At 36.5% G+C, this 13,351-nt stretch overlaps 1 protein-coding gene across 4 annotated transcripts in view; it reads right to left on the reverse strand.

Moving 5' to 3' along the window:
* Nucleotides 1–13,351, reverse strand: part of TPR (translocated promoter region, nuclear basket protein) — a 73,960-nt gene that overhangs the window by 48,705 nt on the left and 11,904 nt on the right. For all 4 annotated transcript variants that reach the window (XM_070746328.1, XM_070746326.1, XM_070746325.1 and 1 more), the window contains exons 8-17: nucleotides 12,960–13,040; nucleotides 12,502–12,589; nucleotides 11,747–11,887; nucleotides 10,755–10,846; nucleotides 9,854–10,051; nucleotides 7,352–7,459; nucleotides 6,122–6,348; nucleotides 4,535–4,698; nucleotides 2,579–2,718; nucleotides 2,325–2,473 (exon numbers count right to left, since the gene is read on the reverse strand). In XM_070746328.1, the coding sequence (XP_070602429.1) occupies nucleotides 2,325–2,473; nucleotides 2,579–2,718; nucleotides 4,535–4,698; nucleotides 6,122–6,348; nucleotides 7,352–7,459; nucleotides 9,854–10,051; nucleotides 10,755–10,846; nucleotides 11,747–11,887; nucleotides 12,502–12,589; nucleotides 12,960–13,040 (1,388 nt within the window). The remainder of the gene's footprint in view (nucleotides 1–2,324; nucleotides 2,474–2,578; nucleotides 2,719–4,534; nucleotides 4,699–6,121; nucleotides 6,349–7,351; nucleotides 7,460–9,853; nucleotides 10,052–10,754; nucleotides 10,847–11,746; nucleotides 11,888–12,501; nucleotides 12,590–12,959; nucleotides 13,041–13,351) is intronic.

Consider the following 13,351-nt stretch of genomic DNA (forward strand, 5'->3'; position numbering starts at 1 on the left):
CTCTGCAGTAAGATGGGCAGCCTATAAATTTTATAAATAAATGAATAAATAAATATCAATTATTTTAAAATATTATATCAAGGATTTTTTCTATTCATAGTTTCAACCAATCTAGTGGTAGCAGAGTAAATTTATGATTAAAATTATAAAATTATTTATAAAGCACACAAGAACTAAATAAATCTCTCTTCCATTCCCCCCCTCCCTCTCTGTAGTTAATCACTGGAGAGAATCCAAGTTCATTCAGATAACTCAAGGTGTTATTTTTTTAAGCAATGATGCACCCTGTACGCACTTCCACTACACACAAAATCTCAACTGCGTTAAAATGTTTTTAATCAGGGTCAATTTAGTGTTGAGAATACTAAAAGGTAGCCTGCCACTCTGAATTAAGAAATGATCTATTCAGATAGATACAAGCAACATCTTAAATTATTAGTAATTATTTTAGAATTATATCTGTGATATGGGAATCACCTATGGCAGTGATTTTCAACCTTTTTTGAGCCGCGGCACATTTTTTACATTTACAAAACCCTGGGGAACATTGAGCCGGGGGGGGGGGGGGAGTTTGGACAAAAAAATTCTCTCTCTTCCTCCCTTTCACTCTATTTCTCTCTCCCTTCCTTCCTCTTTCTTTCTCTCCATCCCTCTTTCTTTCTATTCCTTCCTCTCTTTTTTGCTCTCTTTCTCTCTCCCTCCCTCCCTCTGTCTTTCTCTCTCTCTTGCTTTCTTTCTCTCTCTTGCTATCTCTTTCTCTCTTGCTTTCTTTCTCTTGTTCTCTTTCTCTCTCTCTTGCTTTCTTTCTCTCTCTTGCTCTCTCTTTCTCTCTTGCTTTCTTTCTCTTGTTCTCTTTCTCTCTCTCTTGCTTTCTTTCTCTCTCTCTTGTTCTTTCTTGCTCGTTCCTTCTCTCTCTTGCTTTCTTTCTCTCTCTCTTGATTCTTTCTCTTGCTTTCTTTCTCTCTCTGAGCTTCGCGGCACACCTGACCATGTCTCACGGCACACTAGTGTGCCGCGGCACACTGGTTGAAAAACACTGACCTATGGCAGTGATGTCAAACCTTTTTTGGTTCGCGTGGCAAAAGGTCGTGTGTGCATGTGCTAACTCTACGAATATGCACCTCCTTGCGCATATTCACACAACAAACACACACCTTGCACAGGCCTCACTGAAGCCTAGGACGATGAAAAAATGGCTTATGGTTTGCCCATTGGATTGTTTTTCACACTCTGGGGTTTCAGGAAGTTTCCCTGAACCCTCCAGAGTGCAAAAAACAGCACAACAGGCAAATGAAGTCAATTTTTCTGAATTTCGGGTTTGCCCGTTTGGTCATTTTTTCATTGTGACATTTTTTCATGTTGGAAACAGCAACTTGAAACTAACCATGATCACCAACACACAGGTTTAAGTATAGTCAAAAAGAGAACGGAATGGGGAGGAAAACAACAGAAACCAATCATATGGCATTCCCAGCTCCAAAGCTTAGATGATGCTTTGGTGGTACAATGGTTAGAATGCGGTATTGCAGGCCGATTCTGCCTACAGCCTGGAGTTTGATTCTGATGGGGCTCATGGTCGACTCAGCCTTCCATCCTTCCAAGGTCACTAAAATGAGGACACAAAATGTTGGGAGCAATATGTTGACTTTATAAACTGCTTAGAGGGCTGTAAAAAAGAGGGCGGGGAAAATATTTACTGACCCCTCACATCCTGGACACAAATTGTTTCAACTCCTACCCTCAAAACGTCACTACAGAGCACTGCACACCAAGACAACTAGACACAAGAACAGTTTTTTTCCGAACGCCATCACTCTACTAAACAAATAATTCCCTCAACAGTCAGACTTTCTACTAAATCTGCACTTCTATTCTACTAGTTTTTCTCATCATTCCTTTCACCCATTTCCTCCCATGTTGACTGTATGACTCTAACTTGTTGCTTATATCCTAAGATTTTTATTAATATTGCTTCTTCATTGCTTGACCCCTATGACAATCATTAAGTGTTGTACCACATGATTCTTGACAAATGTATATCTTATTTTATGTACGCTGAGAGCATATGCACCAAGACAAATTCCTTGTGTGTCCAATCACACTTGGCAATAAAAATTCTATTCTATTTTATTCTAAAGCACTTTGAAGTGGTATATAAGTCTGAGTGCTATTGCTACTGTTATTGATGACAAAATGCAAAATTTTCAAACACTTTATCCAAGAAGTATGCTAATTGATAACAGGAACGTTCTTATTAGTAGTGAAACATGCTAAATTAATTGTGAAGGAATTTCTTTTAATGAATGTTCCTGATTTTAGCTTACCGTTTAGAGGCAAATTCAAGTTGGGTAGAAATCTTTGTATGCTGTGACTTCAAATCAGTAACCTGCTCTTGAAGCTTTTCATTTTGTTCATTCAGCAGCTTGTCATTTTCTGCCTTTTCTTTCTTATAGTTCCCAAAGAATTCCTGCAGCTGTGGAGTGTGTGGAATAAACAAAACCATACAGAAGTAAACAGAAGGCTGAACAGAAGAAAAACATGTTTGATTTTCTAAGCGTGTGAAAATCAAAACACACACCTGTTTAAGAGCAGCCTTTGCTTCTGCTGCTTCAGTTGACTCAATCACTGGGACTGAAGCTGGAGTTGAAGCTGGAAGGGAACCTGACAGGCACTTAGGAGTTGATGTCAGAGACAGTTCCTCAGGCAAGATGCTTGAAGCTAAATTATACCAAAACAGAAAATTTGGAATCTATGGAGATTGTACAGAGTTCAGTGTCCTGAATTCACCACATCCCACTGAATTGAGATAAGAGGAATCCCGACCCAAGGGGATCGAAAGAATTTATAATTGGCTGAAGATTTGAACCCAAGCTTCCTTGTTTTAAACTAACAATCAAACCACTTAGCATGTTACCTGTCAGTCTCATACATGGGCAAGATCACAAGGTTCTAAAACATTTTAGTTTGCAATAGGCATGTTATCATCAATTTTTTAAAAAAGTGATTGTGGCCAAGACAAAAAATAAATCTTGACTCATTTATTTATATGTAAATGTAATGAGAATCAAAATTAATGCAGTTACTCTCTACTTATGTATTTCATAGTTTAGCCCTTCTGCCACATTTAAAATTAATTTGGTAGCAATATCTGATGGGCTTGTGCACCTTTACATAAATATTATCTGTAGGAACAAACTTCCAGCAGATGTGGTAGATAAATCCACAGTAACTGAATTTAAACATGCCTGGGATAAACATATATCCATCCTAAGATAAAATACAGAAAATAGTATAAGGGCAGACTAGATGGACCATGAGGTCTTTTTCTGCCGTCAGTCTTCTATGTTTCTATGTAGTGACATATTCACTGGCTCTGGCATTTAGAGCTACAAACACTACATTCAATCTGTTCCATAGTTTGATAAATAGCCACCATGACAATATGCAACAGAATAAAAAGGGAATGCTTCCTTAACTTTTAGTAAATTGACAAGGCATAGTCATGTCAATTTTCTTGGCAAAAGCCCAGAAATAATTTGTCTTTACCTTCCTTTGGAATTTGACCTTCCAGCCTAGCTTGCAGCTTTATTATTGCACGGTGATTCCCATCTATGTACTAATTAGGTTAGACTGATTCCTTTTTCCAAGATTAGTTAGATTCTAACAAAGTGTGTCTGTTTGCTTAAAATCAAAGGCCAAAGTTTGCTTTCCGTCTTTCATGTTTCCATGCAAACATGTAAAAAAAACCATTTCTAATAAAAATAACACCATAGAAACGATGAAAGAGGAATAACTCTAAAATGTTAGACCAGCTTTTCTTCATTATCTTTTGCACCAGTTCTAAGAATTCTCAGAATAAGACTAATAATTAAAGCAATATTTTTAAAAGCAATTATTTCTATTACTTCTGTAACGGTAAAAAAAGGAGGAGGTAAACATTTTCCTTGGCCAGTTGTGTCTGATTATAGGGCAGAGGTCTTCAAACTTGGCAACTTTAAGACTTGTGGACTTCAATTCCTAGAATGCTCCAGCTGGCTGGAGAATTCTAGGAGTTGAAGTCCACAAGTCTTAAAGTTGCCAAGTTTGGGGACCCCTGCTCTAGGGGGTGGCGCTCATTTCTGTTTCCTAGCTCAGCCAGTGTTGTCTGAAGACACTTCCGTGGGCATGTGGCCAGCATGGCTATATACTGAGGCACAGGAAATGCTATTACCTTCCTACCGAACTGATTGCTTATCCACTTTCATTTGCATGTTCTCAAACAGCTAGGTGGGCAGTAACTGGGCAAGAATGGGAACTAATCCCATCACACAGTGCTTGGGTCTTGAATTGCTTATCTTCTGATCAACAAGCCCAGCATCCTAATCAGTAGGCCACCACATCCCCTATTCTCTAAGGCTAACCATGGTGAAAACGTACACTGTGACTGCTTTTTGGGATGAAAAAGCTAGACAGTATTTCCCCCCCCCCCCAAAGCAATGATGCTGTTCAGAAAGAAATCATTAAAAGAATGCCTGCAGCCCTGCACAATTCTGACCTTGCAATGGAATAGCAACTCCAGTAGTTTGTGCCAGCAAAATCCGATACATGTCACGCTGACGAACTATGGAATCTACAAGCTGCATTTGATGGTGGCGTGCCTCGCGCAGCTTTTCTAGCTCATCGATAGCTTCTCCAAGTTGATTCTGGAGCTCAGAAATCCTGTCATGGTGAGAAAAGGTTATTAGTGATAAAATATAAAAATTAGGATGCCAAAATGGAGGAATGATTAAAAAAATAAGAAAAAAATTGCACTAGTAGAATTCTGAATTTAAAGCAGAAGTATGAAGTATCTCTTTTAGTACCCTGTGATTTTTTTTAGATTTTTTTTAAATTTATTAGATTTGTATGCCGCCTCTTTAATTTGTTAGATTTGTATGCCGGAGACTCGGAGCGGCTCACAACAATAACAACAATGTAAACAAATCTAATACATTTTAAAAACATCTAAAAACCCATTATTAAAACCATACAACACATACCATACATAAATAATATAAACCCAGGGGCTCAGTTATGCTTATAAAATGGGTTCAACAGTTTCTGAGAAAATGTTGAACAAATATATTTTTATTTGTGCCCATATTTCTTCATACTACCGTCTTATATTTTTTGAACCCTGAAATAAGCGCTTGGCCTTATTGCCATGCACTCAAAATCACGATTGGGCTTATTATCAGGGGATATCTTATTTTGGGGGGAAAGAGGGTATCTTTTTGAAATTTGACCAAAAGTGTACGTTTGTAGCTATTATACAAGAAGGAATCATTAAGTATGCATCTGAAGCTTGATGTGACAGATCCCCCTTCTAAAAGAGAGAAAATAACTGTAGAAGTTACTGAAATCTAATTTTCATTTGAGCTGTCATGCGCTAACTGCAGAAATTGTGAAGTAAATTGCCTTGTGCATTAAACATCTGAAAAATGTGCAACCAAATTGTCAGTTCAAGCTCTGTACTATCATGTATGTTCATTTAAAAGAGAACTGCAAAACTCTGAATACAGAAAACAAAAGATGGTCTTGGTTGGAATAACTGAGTTGGCTGGCCTGTGAGAAATGTTTAATATATATTCTGTGCCATGCTAATGTTTAAAAAATGATCTGTTGCTAGTGTGAGATGGATTTTAACTACAATCTGAATGGTACTACTTTAGGGGCACTCTAGTATTTGCTTCTATTGTTTGAGCCTTGTGGATAATGTACAGACTTAAACAAATTCTGGTTGCCGGTTTGTTCATTTATTCCCCTGTACTTTGTTATATCTGGGATACAGTCTAACTCATCTGATTTAATATGCATTTCAAAAAATGCCATAACTATTAAACATATTTACAGACAGATGAAATAAATGTATTCCAAAAAAAAAGAAGAAGCTACTGAAAACATGTAAGTTACGATAAAGCTTCCTTTCTTACAATGGGAAAGATCCTGAACACTGGGTTAATCCCATGTAATCTAAATTTTACCATTATTAATTTATACAGCTCTTATAAAATTATTGAGCCCTAATGTAAGTGTTAATAGAACCTTGATTCTAGACACCAACTCCTGGTGTTCCACATTCATTGCCAAAGCTGGAACATACTTAGTAGAAGTGGTTTCTTGTTCTTCTTTCTCCTTTGCCTCTCCCAGCTCTCTAAGTGCTACTAAGAGGCGTTGATTTTGCTGCTGAAGTTCCTCAATGTTTCTGTAGGAGACCAGGCGCTGACTTATTACTTCTGAAGAGCTGCTGATGTCTGCAGAACTGACTTCCTCATCACGGATGACATGATTACCTCGGGCTTCTTCAAGCTCCATCAATAATACTCTTATCTTTAAACAGAAAAAGTTTATTCACGCTACAGAACTCTTATCTTCCATCAAATAAATACATATCCTCTACTCTTTCAAATTTACAGGGTATTATCTGTTATCACATAAATCAATTTCCAGAGTTACTCAAGGTTCAGGAATATTTAGTTAGCGTAATTAAATCCTAACTACCTCCCTTTTTTTCCTGGTGATTGTGACATCCATCCTTAAAATCATAGCAACATTCAATCATGGTCAAAGTCATACCAACTTTCAATCATTTTTGCAATCAAAATTTGACAATAGGATTTCTAGACGTTGAAGGTTAATGGGAGGCCTAGCAGATACACATGGTCTATAGGTTGTCCATCCTTGAGTAAAGTAAATATCAGACTATTTCAGTTATTTTCCCTTTAGATCAGGAACCAAAGTATAGAACAAATACGATAGGGTTCTTTATTCCTAGCTTCGTTCTCTTTCTATGTCTAATTTCTTGTTTTTGACCCTCTTTTGTTAAGTATTAGAGACTCAGTGGTTCTTAACCTTCCTTGGTTTTTTTTTTTTTTTGCAGTAGTCTATTTGCATGTGGTTGGACCTGCCTGGAGATGGATAAGGGAGCGGTGTCTCAGTTCCTAAGACCATCAGAAATATGTGTTTTACAATAGTCTTAGGGGACCCCTATGAAAGGGTCGCTTGACCCCCAAAGGAGTTGTGACCCACAGGTTGAGAACCACTATCTCTATTTCACTGGCAAGTTGGCTCAGTCAAGCAGTTCATCTGTGTTTCACTCTCCTCCTATGAAATATAGGAAGTCTATTTTAACAAGGCATATGCTGGGGAGAACAGAGTTAAGCTATATTCCAAGCTTGTACTAAAGAGCTCAACAGTTCACATTTAACTACTGTATGAGAAATTTACAGATATTCCAATTTTATAATAAAAAGCTTTTATTGTGTGCTGTTATAACTTCCAATATTTTCAAGTCATGTGATTCAGTAAGAAATAGTCTATCTAAAGAACTAACCTGTTGTGAAAGATCTTTGACTTGAATTTCAAATCTCTGGTTCTCTCTTTCAAAGACAGAAGAATGCTTGTTTGCTTTATCAGCCTCTTCTTGTAAGCGCTGAATTTCCTGTAACCCAAAATTAAGGATGACTAAAACTGAAAATTGTTCAATGCTTTTGAAAATCTTAGTATTTGCCAAAAAATAAAAAGAAGCAAATAATTCATATCATTATTCATCACCCATAATGATTTGTGTGATCTTAACATATATACTTATATCAGTGGCAATGAATAGGATCCTGGCTGTCAGTTTAATTCAGAGTTCCCCTAACCCCAATCTGCAGCCCAGTACTGGTTCATGACACATTGGGAATGGGACTACAGAAGCGACCAGAGAACATCCAAAACTCCATTTGCACAAGCAGTATGCGTGCATGCAAAAACATCCCCTTCTTCCTCTGTTGCAAGTCCATAGAGCAGGAAAGCTTGGGGACTGATGGTTTAACTGACATTTTTAGAAAAAATGGAAAAAATAAACAAGCAAATCAAATCTCTCCATTGTTGTCCAATTATGGACCCTGCTGAGAACAGTTGCTCAAATATATAAAGAAGTGACTGTTAACACTGCTGTTTATAGGGCTAGTGGTTTTATCTCTATCTTCACAATGTCATCTCATTCAAACTAACTACAGGTACTCCTCGACTTACAACTACAATTGAGTCCAAAATTTCTGTTGTTAAATGAGACATTGGTTAAGTGAGTTTTGCCCCATTTTACAACCTTTCTTGACTCAGTTGTTAAGTGAGTTATTGCAGTTGATAAGTTAGTAACTTGATAGTTTAGTGAATCTGGCTTTCCCCATTGACTTTGCCAGTCAGGTCACAAAAAGTGATCACAAAAGGTGATCTTGTGACACAAGTGTTCATAAATATGAACCACTTGCCAAGCATCTGAATTTTGATCACATGATCACAAAGGATATAATTGTAAAAAACGGTCATAAATCAGTTTTCTTTCAATGCCGTTGTAACTTTCAATTGTCACTAAATTAACTGTTGTAAGTCAAGGACTACCTACATTACTAATCAGTATGCAATGACAAATGTCACTTACTAGTTTGTTCTTTGTAATAAATTAGGATTCCTTTTTTTATAACTACATTATACCAATATTCACCTAAAACAGGGGTCAGCAATCTTAAACATTTCAAAGACCATTTGGACCACAGAAAATAAAACACCGGGAGCCACAAAATGTGGGTGGGCGTGGCCAACTTGAAGTCATTCACTTCCACCAGTCATATGATCCCTTAGCCATGCCTACCCAGCCAGTCATCATGGCAGAGAACCGGTTAAAAAACACTAGGAACCACAAAATCCTTTTGACATCTCTCTCCCTCCCTCTCTATGTCTCTCTCTCTCTCTCTGTATCTGTCTCTGCCCTGCCCAATTCTCCATTCCCCGCGTCACCCATCTCAGGCCAGGCAAGAAATGACCTGGAGGGGAGCGCGAGGGGAGGGGTCAGCCAGCGTTGCGATCATCCGACAGTGAATCACGGCAAAGGGCCCAAAGAGCTGCATGCAGCTCTGGAGCCGCAGGTTGCTGACACCTGACCTAAATCATCTCAAAGCAGCTACTATAAACACCCCTTTAACTTAATTAATAAAATATATGGACTGATTCAAACAAGAGTAGTAATCAAATTATTATTCAGAAGATATATTTTAAATTATGTGTGGGATGCCAAGGGAGAAACAGTATACATAAAGAAAGCATTTTAGAGTTATAGCACATCAGACAAGATGGCTTTTCAAGTTGTGGATGTGAATATAGATAGCAAGGACATTGCCAAGTAAAGAAAATGGCCTCAGAGTTTGGGAAGGCTCTGAAATAGGAGTATGTTCTGACTAACCTATTATTACATTACTCATCAGCATAGGTCAATGTTTACATAATTAACATACAGAAAAAACAAAACAGCATAAGGAGCTGGACCTGGAAGAAATCATGTATGTTATAAACTGATTGTCTGTTCCATATTTTTGCCTCATTCTTGATTACAGAAGAATTTTAAGGAATCTTCAAACAATATGCCACACAATTATTGGAATCACATGAAGTAAAACATGATGGGTGGTGATACCATAAGCTACATTGATTGTTTAAATAAACATAAAATATACTATATATGACCAAAATGTGAGTTTGTCGTGAACAACATTAGCGTTTGTATCTATATGCATAGTCTTATTTATAAAAGTTTTAAATCTGAAACATCTACATGAAATCTGAAATGTTACCATCCACTGAAAGCAACATTCTCTTTATCACAAAATACAGGTCTAATCCCCCAAATCTGTTTTCTGTTATCATTTTCTTAGATCAATGTATACTTTAAATCCTCCATTAAATTTTGCTCTGAAATCAAAAGTTGAGGAATTGCAAATGAGTGGGATCCTAGAGCATCTTTGTAAAGGTTGTTATATTTTGCATTTGAATTTCCCTTAGTTTTTATACTAACCTTCATAGCTTGCTCAAGTTTTGCAGAAAGACTCGCCACAGCCTTTTGGGAGCGTTCGTATTCTTCTCGCTGACGCTTCAGAATGGGTGCCTTGGCTTCCACTTCCTGCACTATTTCATCCAAATATTTATTGATCCTCTTATTCTCTAATTTTTCCAACAGCAGCTGATCCTGAGCTTCTACGTAGGCATTGTAAAGCTGTGGTGAACAAATAAAAATAGACAATAGATTAGATTAGATTTATTGGATGTATCATCCTGTCCAAATTTTTATAAAAGGAAAAAAGAAAATAACTTTTCAATGTATCATTCAGTTATGTGTTTAAGTGGCTTAACCATGCTATATAATGAATTTGGACTTGTTCCCCTCCCTAACAACCAATATACTGTACAGGGAGATAATCTAAAAAGTGACAATCAAAATGAATTAAATTACCTCTGTAAATTATAATCCAATTTTAAACATTACTAAATATTTAAATAATCCAGTTTAAAATATTATATTAAAAATAAGTCAATACAGTAATCCAATTTTAAATATTAAAAACATAGAAGACTGATAGCAGAAAGAGACCTCATGGTCCATCTAGTCTGCCCTTATGCTATTTCCTGTATTTTATCTTAGCATGGATATATGTTTATCCCAGGCATGTTTAAATTCAGTTACTGTGGATTTACCAACCAGGTCTGCTGGAAGTTACATTTATTAAAGAACATTACATTTATGGATATTTTCTTCTTTTTTCTTTGTGGATTATATGGCCTGGGGTATCATGAGGATAATCCCAAATACTACTTATTGACATTGAAAAGAAATTTCTGTTTAAACATTATTCTTGTGAATGTTGCCATCAAATACATGGACTTGTAAAGAGTACAAATCTCACTGATTTAATTCCTACCTCAGTTAATTTCATCCCAGGCTTGACCACTTTTGCAACAGCAGCAGCTGTAGGTGACATAGCTGACAACTCATCATCTGAAAGTATGGCTCCTAGAAAAAATTAAGGTCACAGCATATTTTTAAAAGATGATCATTTATGTAACAAGCAATGAAGTTAAACAATCTTCCTCTCAAAATATTTTTAGCATGTTAACTGTGCTCCGATAACCCAAATAAGCTGCAAGGAATGAGACTAAGATTTCCAAACCCTTTGTATAGTCATTCCAAATGCTGGTTAGGTTTAATGAGGATTCATTTAAGAAAAGTTTGAAGTTGAATATCAAAATGGTTGCCCATGAATGACAATAACTAGGAGCTCTTGGGCAACACGATATAACAAGCTATATTAACCGAAAGCTTTTGAACTTCTCCTGGCTACACAATAGAAGTTGGAAAGAAGAGCACCTATGTCCAGAAAGAAGCCAAGGGTGCCTTCATGAAACAATCTTAAACTATAGTATGGATGAAGACATTTAGGAAACTGTGCAGTCTCCACTTATTAGAACTATTCTGCAATCTTGATTCAAAGAGGAAAGAATGATAATATATTTGATTTAAGGAGTGCTCATGGTACAGTCCAAACCACATCTTCCCTTTGAAATCCAGATCTTTGCATAGGTCAGAGGTCAGGCTCACTTGCACGGCTTCAATTAATACAATTCTTGAAAATTACAAATTGAGATTATTAGTTTATATATTAAAAACAAAAATGGCCATGAATATTGGTCAAAAATGTTCCTGTTAAAGCAAGCTCGAGTCCGCGGAGAGGGGCGGCATACAAATCTAAATAATAAATAAATAAATAAGCTCGTAATTTGCTTTCAAAGCATTTTTCATTATTTCATTTTTAGTACTACGATCATATAGACTACAAAGAAATCTGCTGGTCAGTTAATGGTAATGCTAAGTGCCCCAAATTTTAAACTGCCCCTTCCCTAGTAATTACCAGACCTTTTCGCTTGGTAGCTGAAACTAGATCATTAGCATTGTCCAACTCTTTCTCCAACTTGCTAATCTTCTCCTTCAGTTCTTTTTCAACTGTAGCCTTTGCTTGCTCCATCTCAGCCAAACGCTCCTGTGTTCCTTTGTTAGCTGAGAACAGCAGAAAAATACATTGGCAGCAACAGTTACATGCATGTTCAATGGAAGGCCATGTGATTGAGGACAGCAAGGCAGATACTTCCACTTTAGTAACTCACTTCACATTAGTATAGGCGATGAAGAAAAAAAAAAAATAGTGAACTTGCATTGCCCAAACAGTATTTTCCCTCTTCCCATGGCAAACAGCAAATATCTTTTGAAAGTGAGCAACCCAAAAACAGAATACATATAAAGTAAGGTGAAGAGAGGAAATAGCTGGCATTTGTTAATGGAAAAGGAATTGTATGATGTTTGTGGCTATGTCTTGCTTTTTTTGTAACTATAGGATCAGGCAGGAGTTAGAAAACGTTTTTTCAACTTAAATCCAATACCGATTATTAAAATGTTGCTTTATTGCCATTTTAGACAGAAACAATCACTATGAAAAGCCATATTTTGGCAACATGTAAAAAATGACTAATTTCATATTGCCCTTCTTTGGCATATTTAAAGTAACTTGGGGCCTAGACCTTATTTTCAACAAATTTTAATTGGCAGTTTGCAGAAAGGATGAGTGATAAAAGCCTCAATCAAAATTCTGAATTCTTCAACAATATAGCACTTACCTTCACCAGCCTCTTTGAGAAGTTTGTGTAGCTCCTCCACTGCTTGAGTCAACTCATTACTCTTTGCTTCCAAGTCATCTGCAGCACTCTAAATACAAAGTATTGTAACTGAGCCAGGATATAGACATATATACTAAGAAACATTTGCAGTTCTTTAAAAACTAAAGCCCATGGAACTGGACACAGGTTGAAATGTGTAAGATATTGCTGGGAACATGAAGTAGAATTTGTACAATATAAACCAGTTTCCTGATACAAACTGACACCATGCCTCCTCACAGGACTCTCCTCTTCTTATACCTCTCTATATATCTCTATATATCTCTATACAATCTATACCAAGACCATCATACCTATATCTATATCTATATATTTATTTAAGCCTACTGAAAAGGACTATCCTCTTCTAAATACACAAGATGAAATCATGAAATCATGAAAAAGTAGTGAAATCCTACCTTGTATAAATTAGATAACTTGATATGGGCATTTAGTTCATTATGGAATCGCTCTTCCATACTAGTTTGTTGCTCTTTTGCCTAAAAAAATTAACACGTGTATTTAGTTAATCTCTAAAGTTTAAAACAATTAAAGATAAACCAACCAATACATTCTTATACTCCTAAAACAATTCAATACTTTAAAAATCCTGAATTAAAAATGGAAAATAGCAGGTGTTAAACTCGTGACTCGCAGACTGGATGTGTCATGTGCTGGCCCCTCCCCATTTGGCAAAGGAAAAAATCCCGAAATTTCATGTGACACTGCCATTACGCCACGAGTTTGACATCTTTGGAATAAAGGATAATAAAGAATAAAGTCCTTAACATTAGTAACATGAGTTAGTTTT

The sequence above is a fragment of the Erythrolamprus reginae genome, chromosome 3 (assembly GCF_031021105.1).
Source record: "Erythrolamprus reginae isolate rEryReg1 chromosome 3, rEryReg1.hap1, whole genome shotgun sequence".
Taxonomy (NCBI): domain Eukaryota; kingdom Metazoa; phylum Chordata; class Lepidosauria; order Squamata; family Dipsadidae; genus Erythrolamprus; species Erythrolamprus reginae.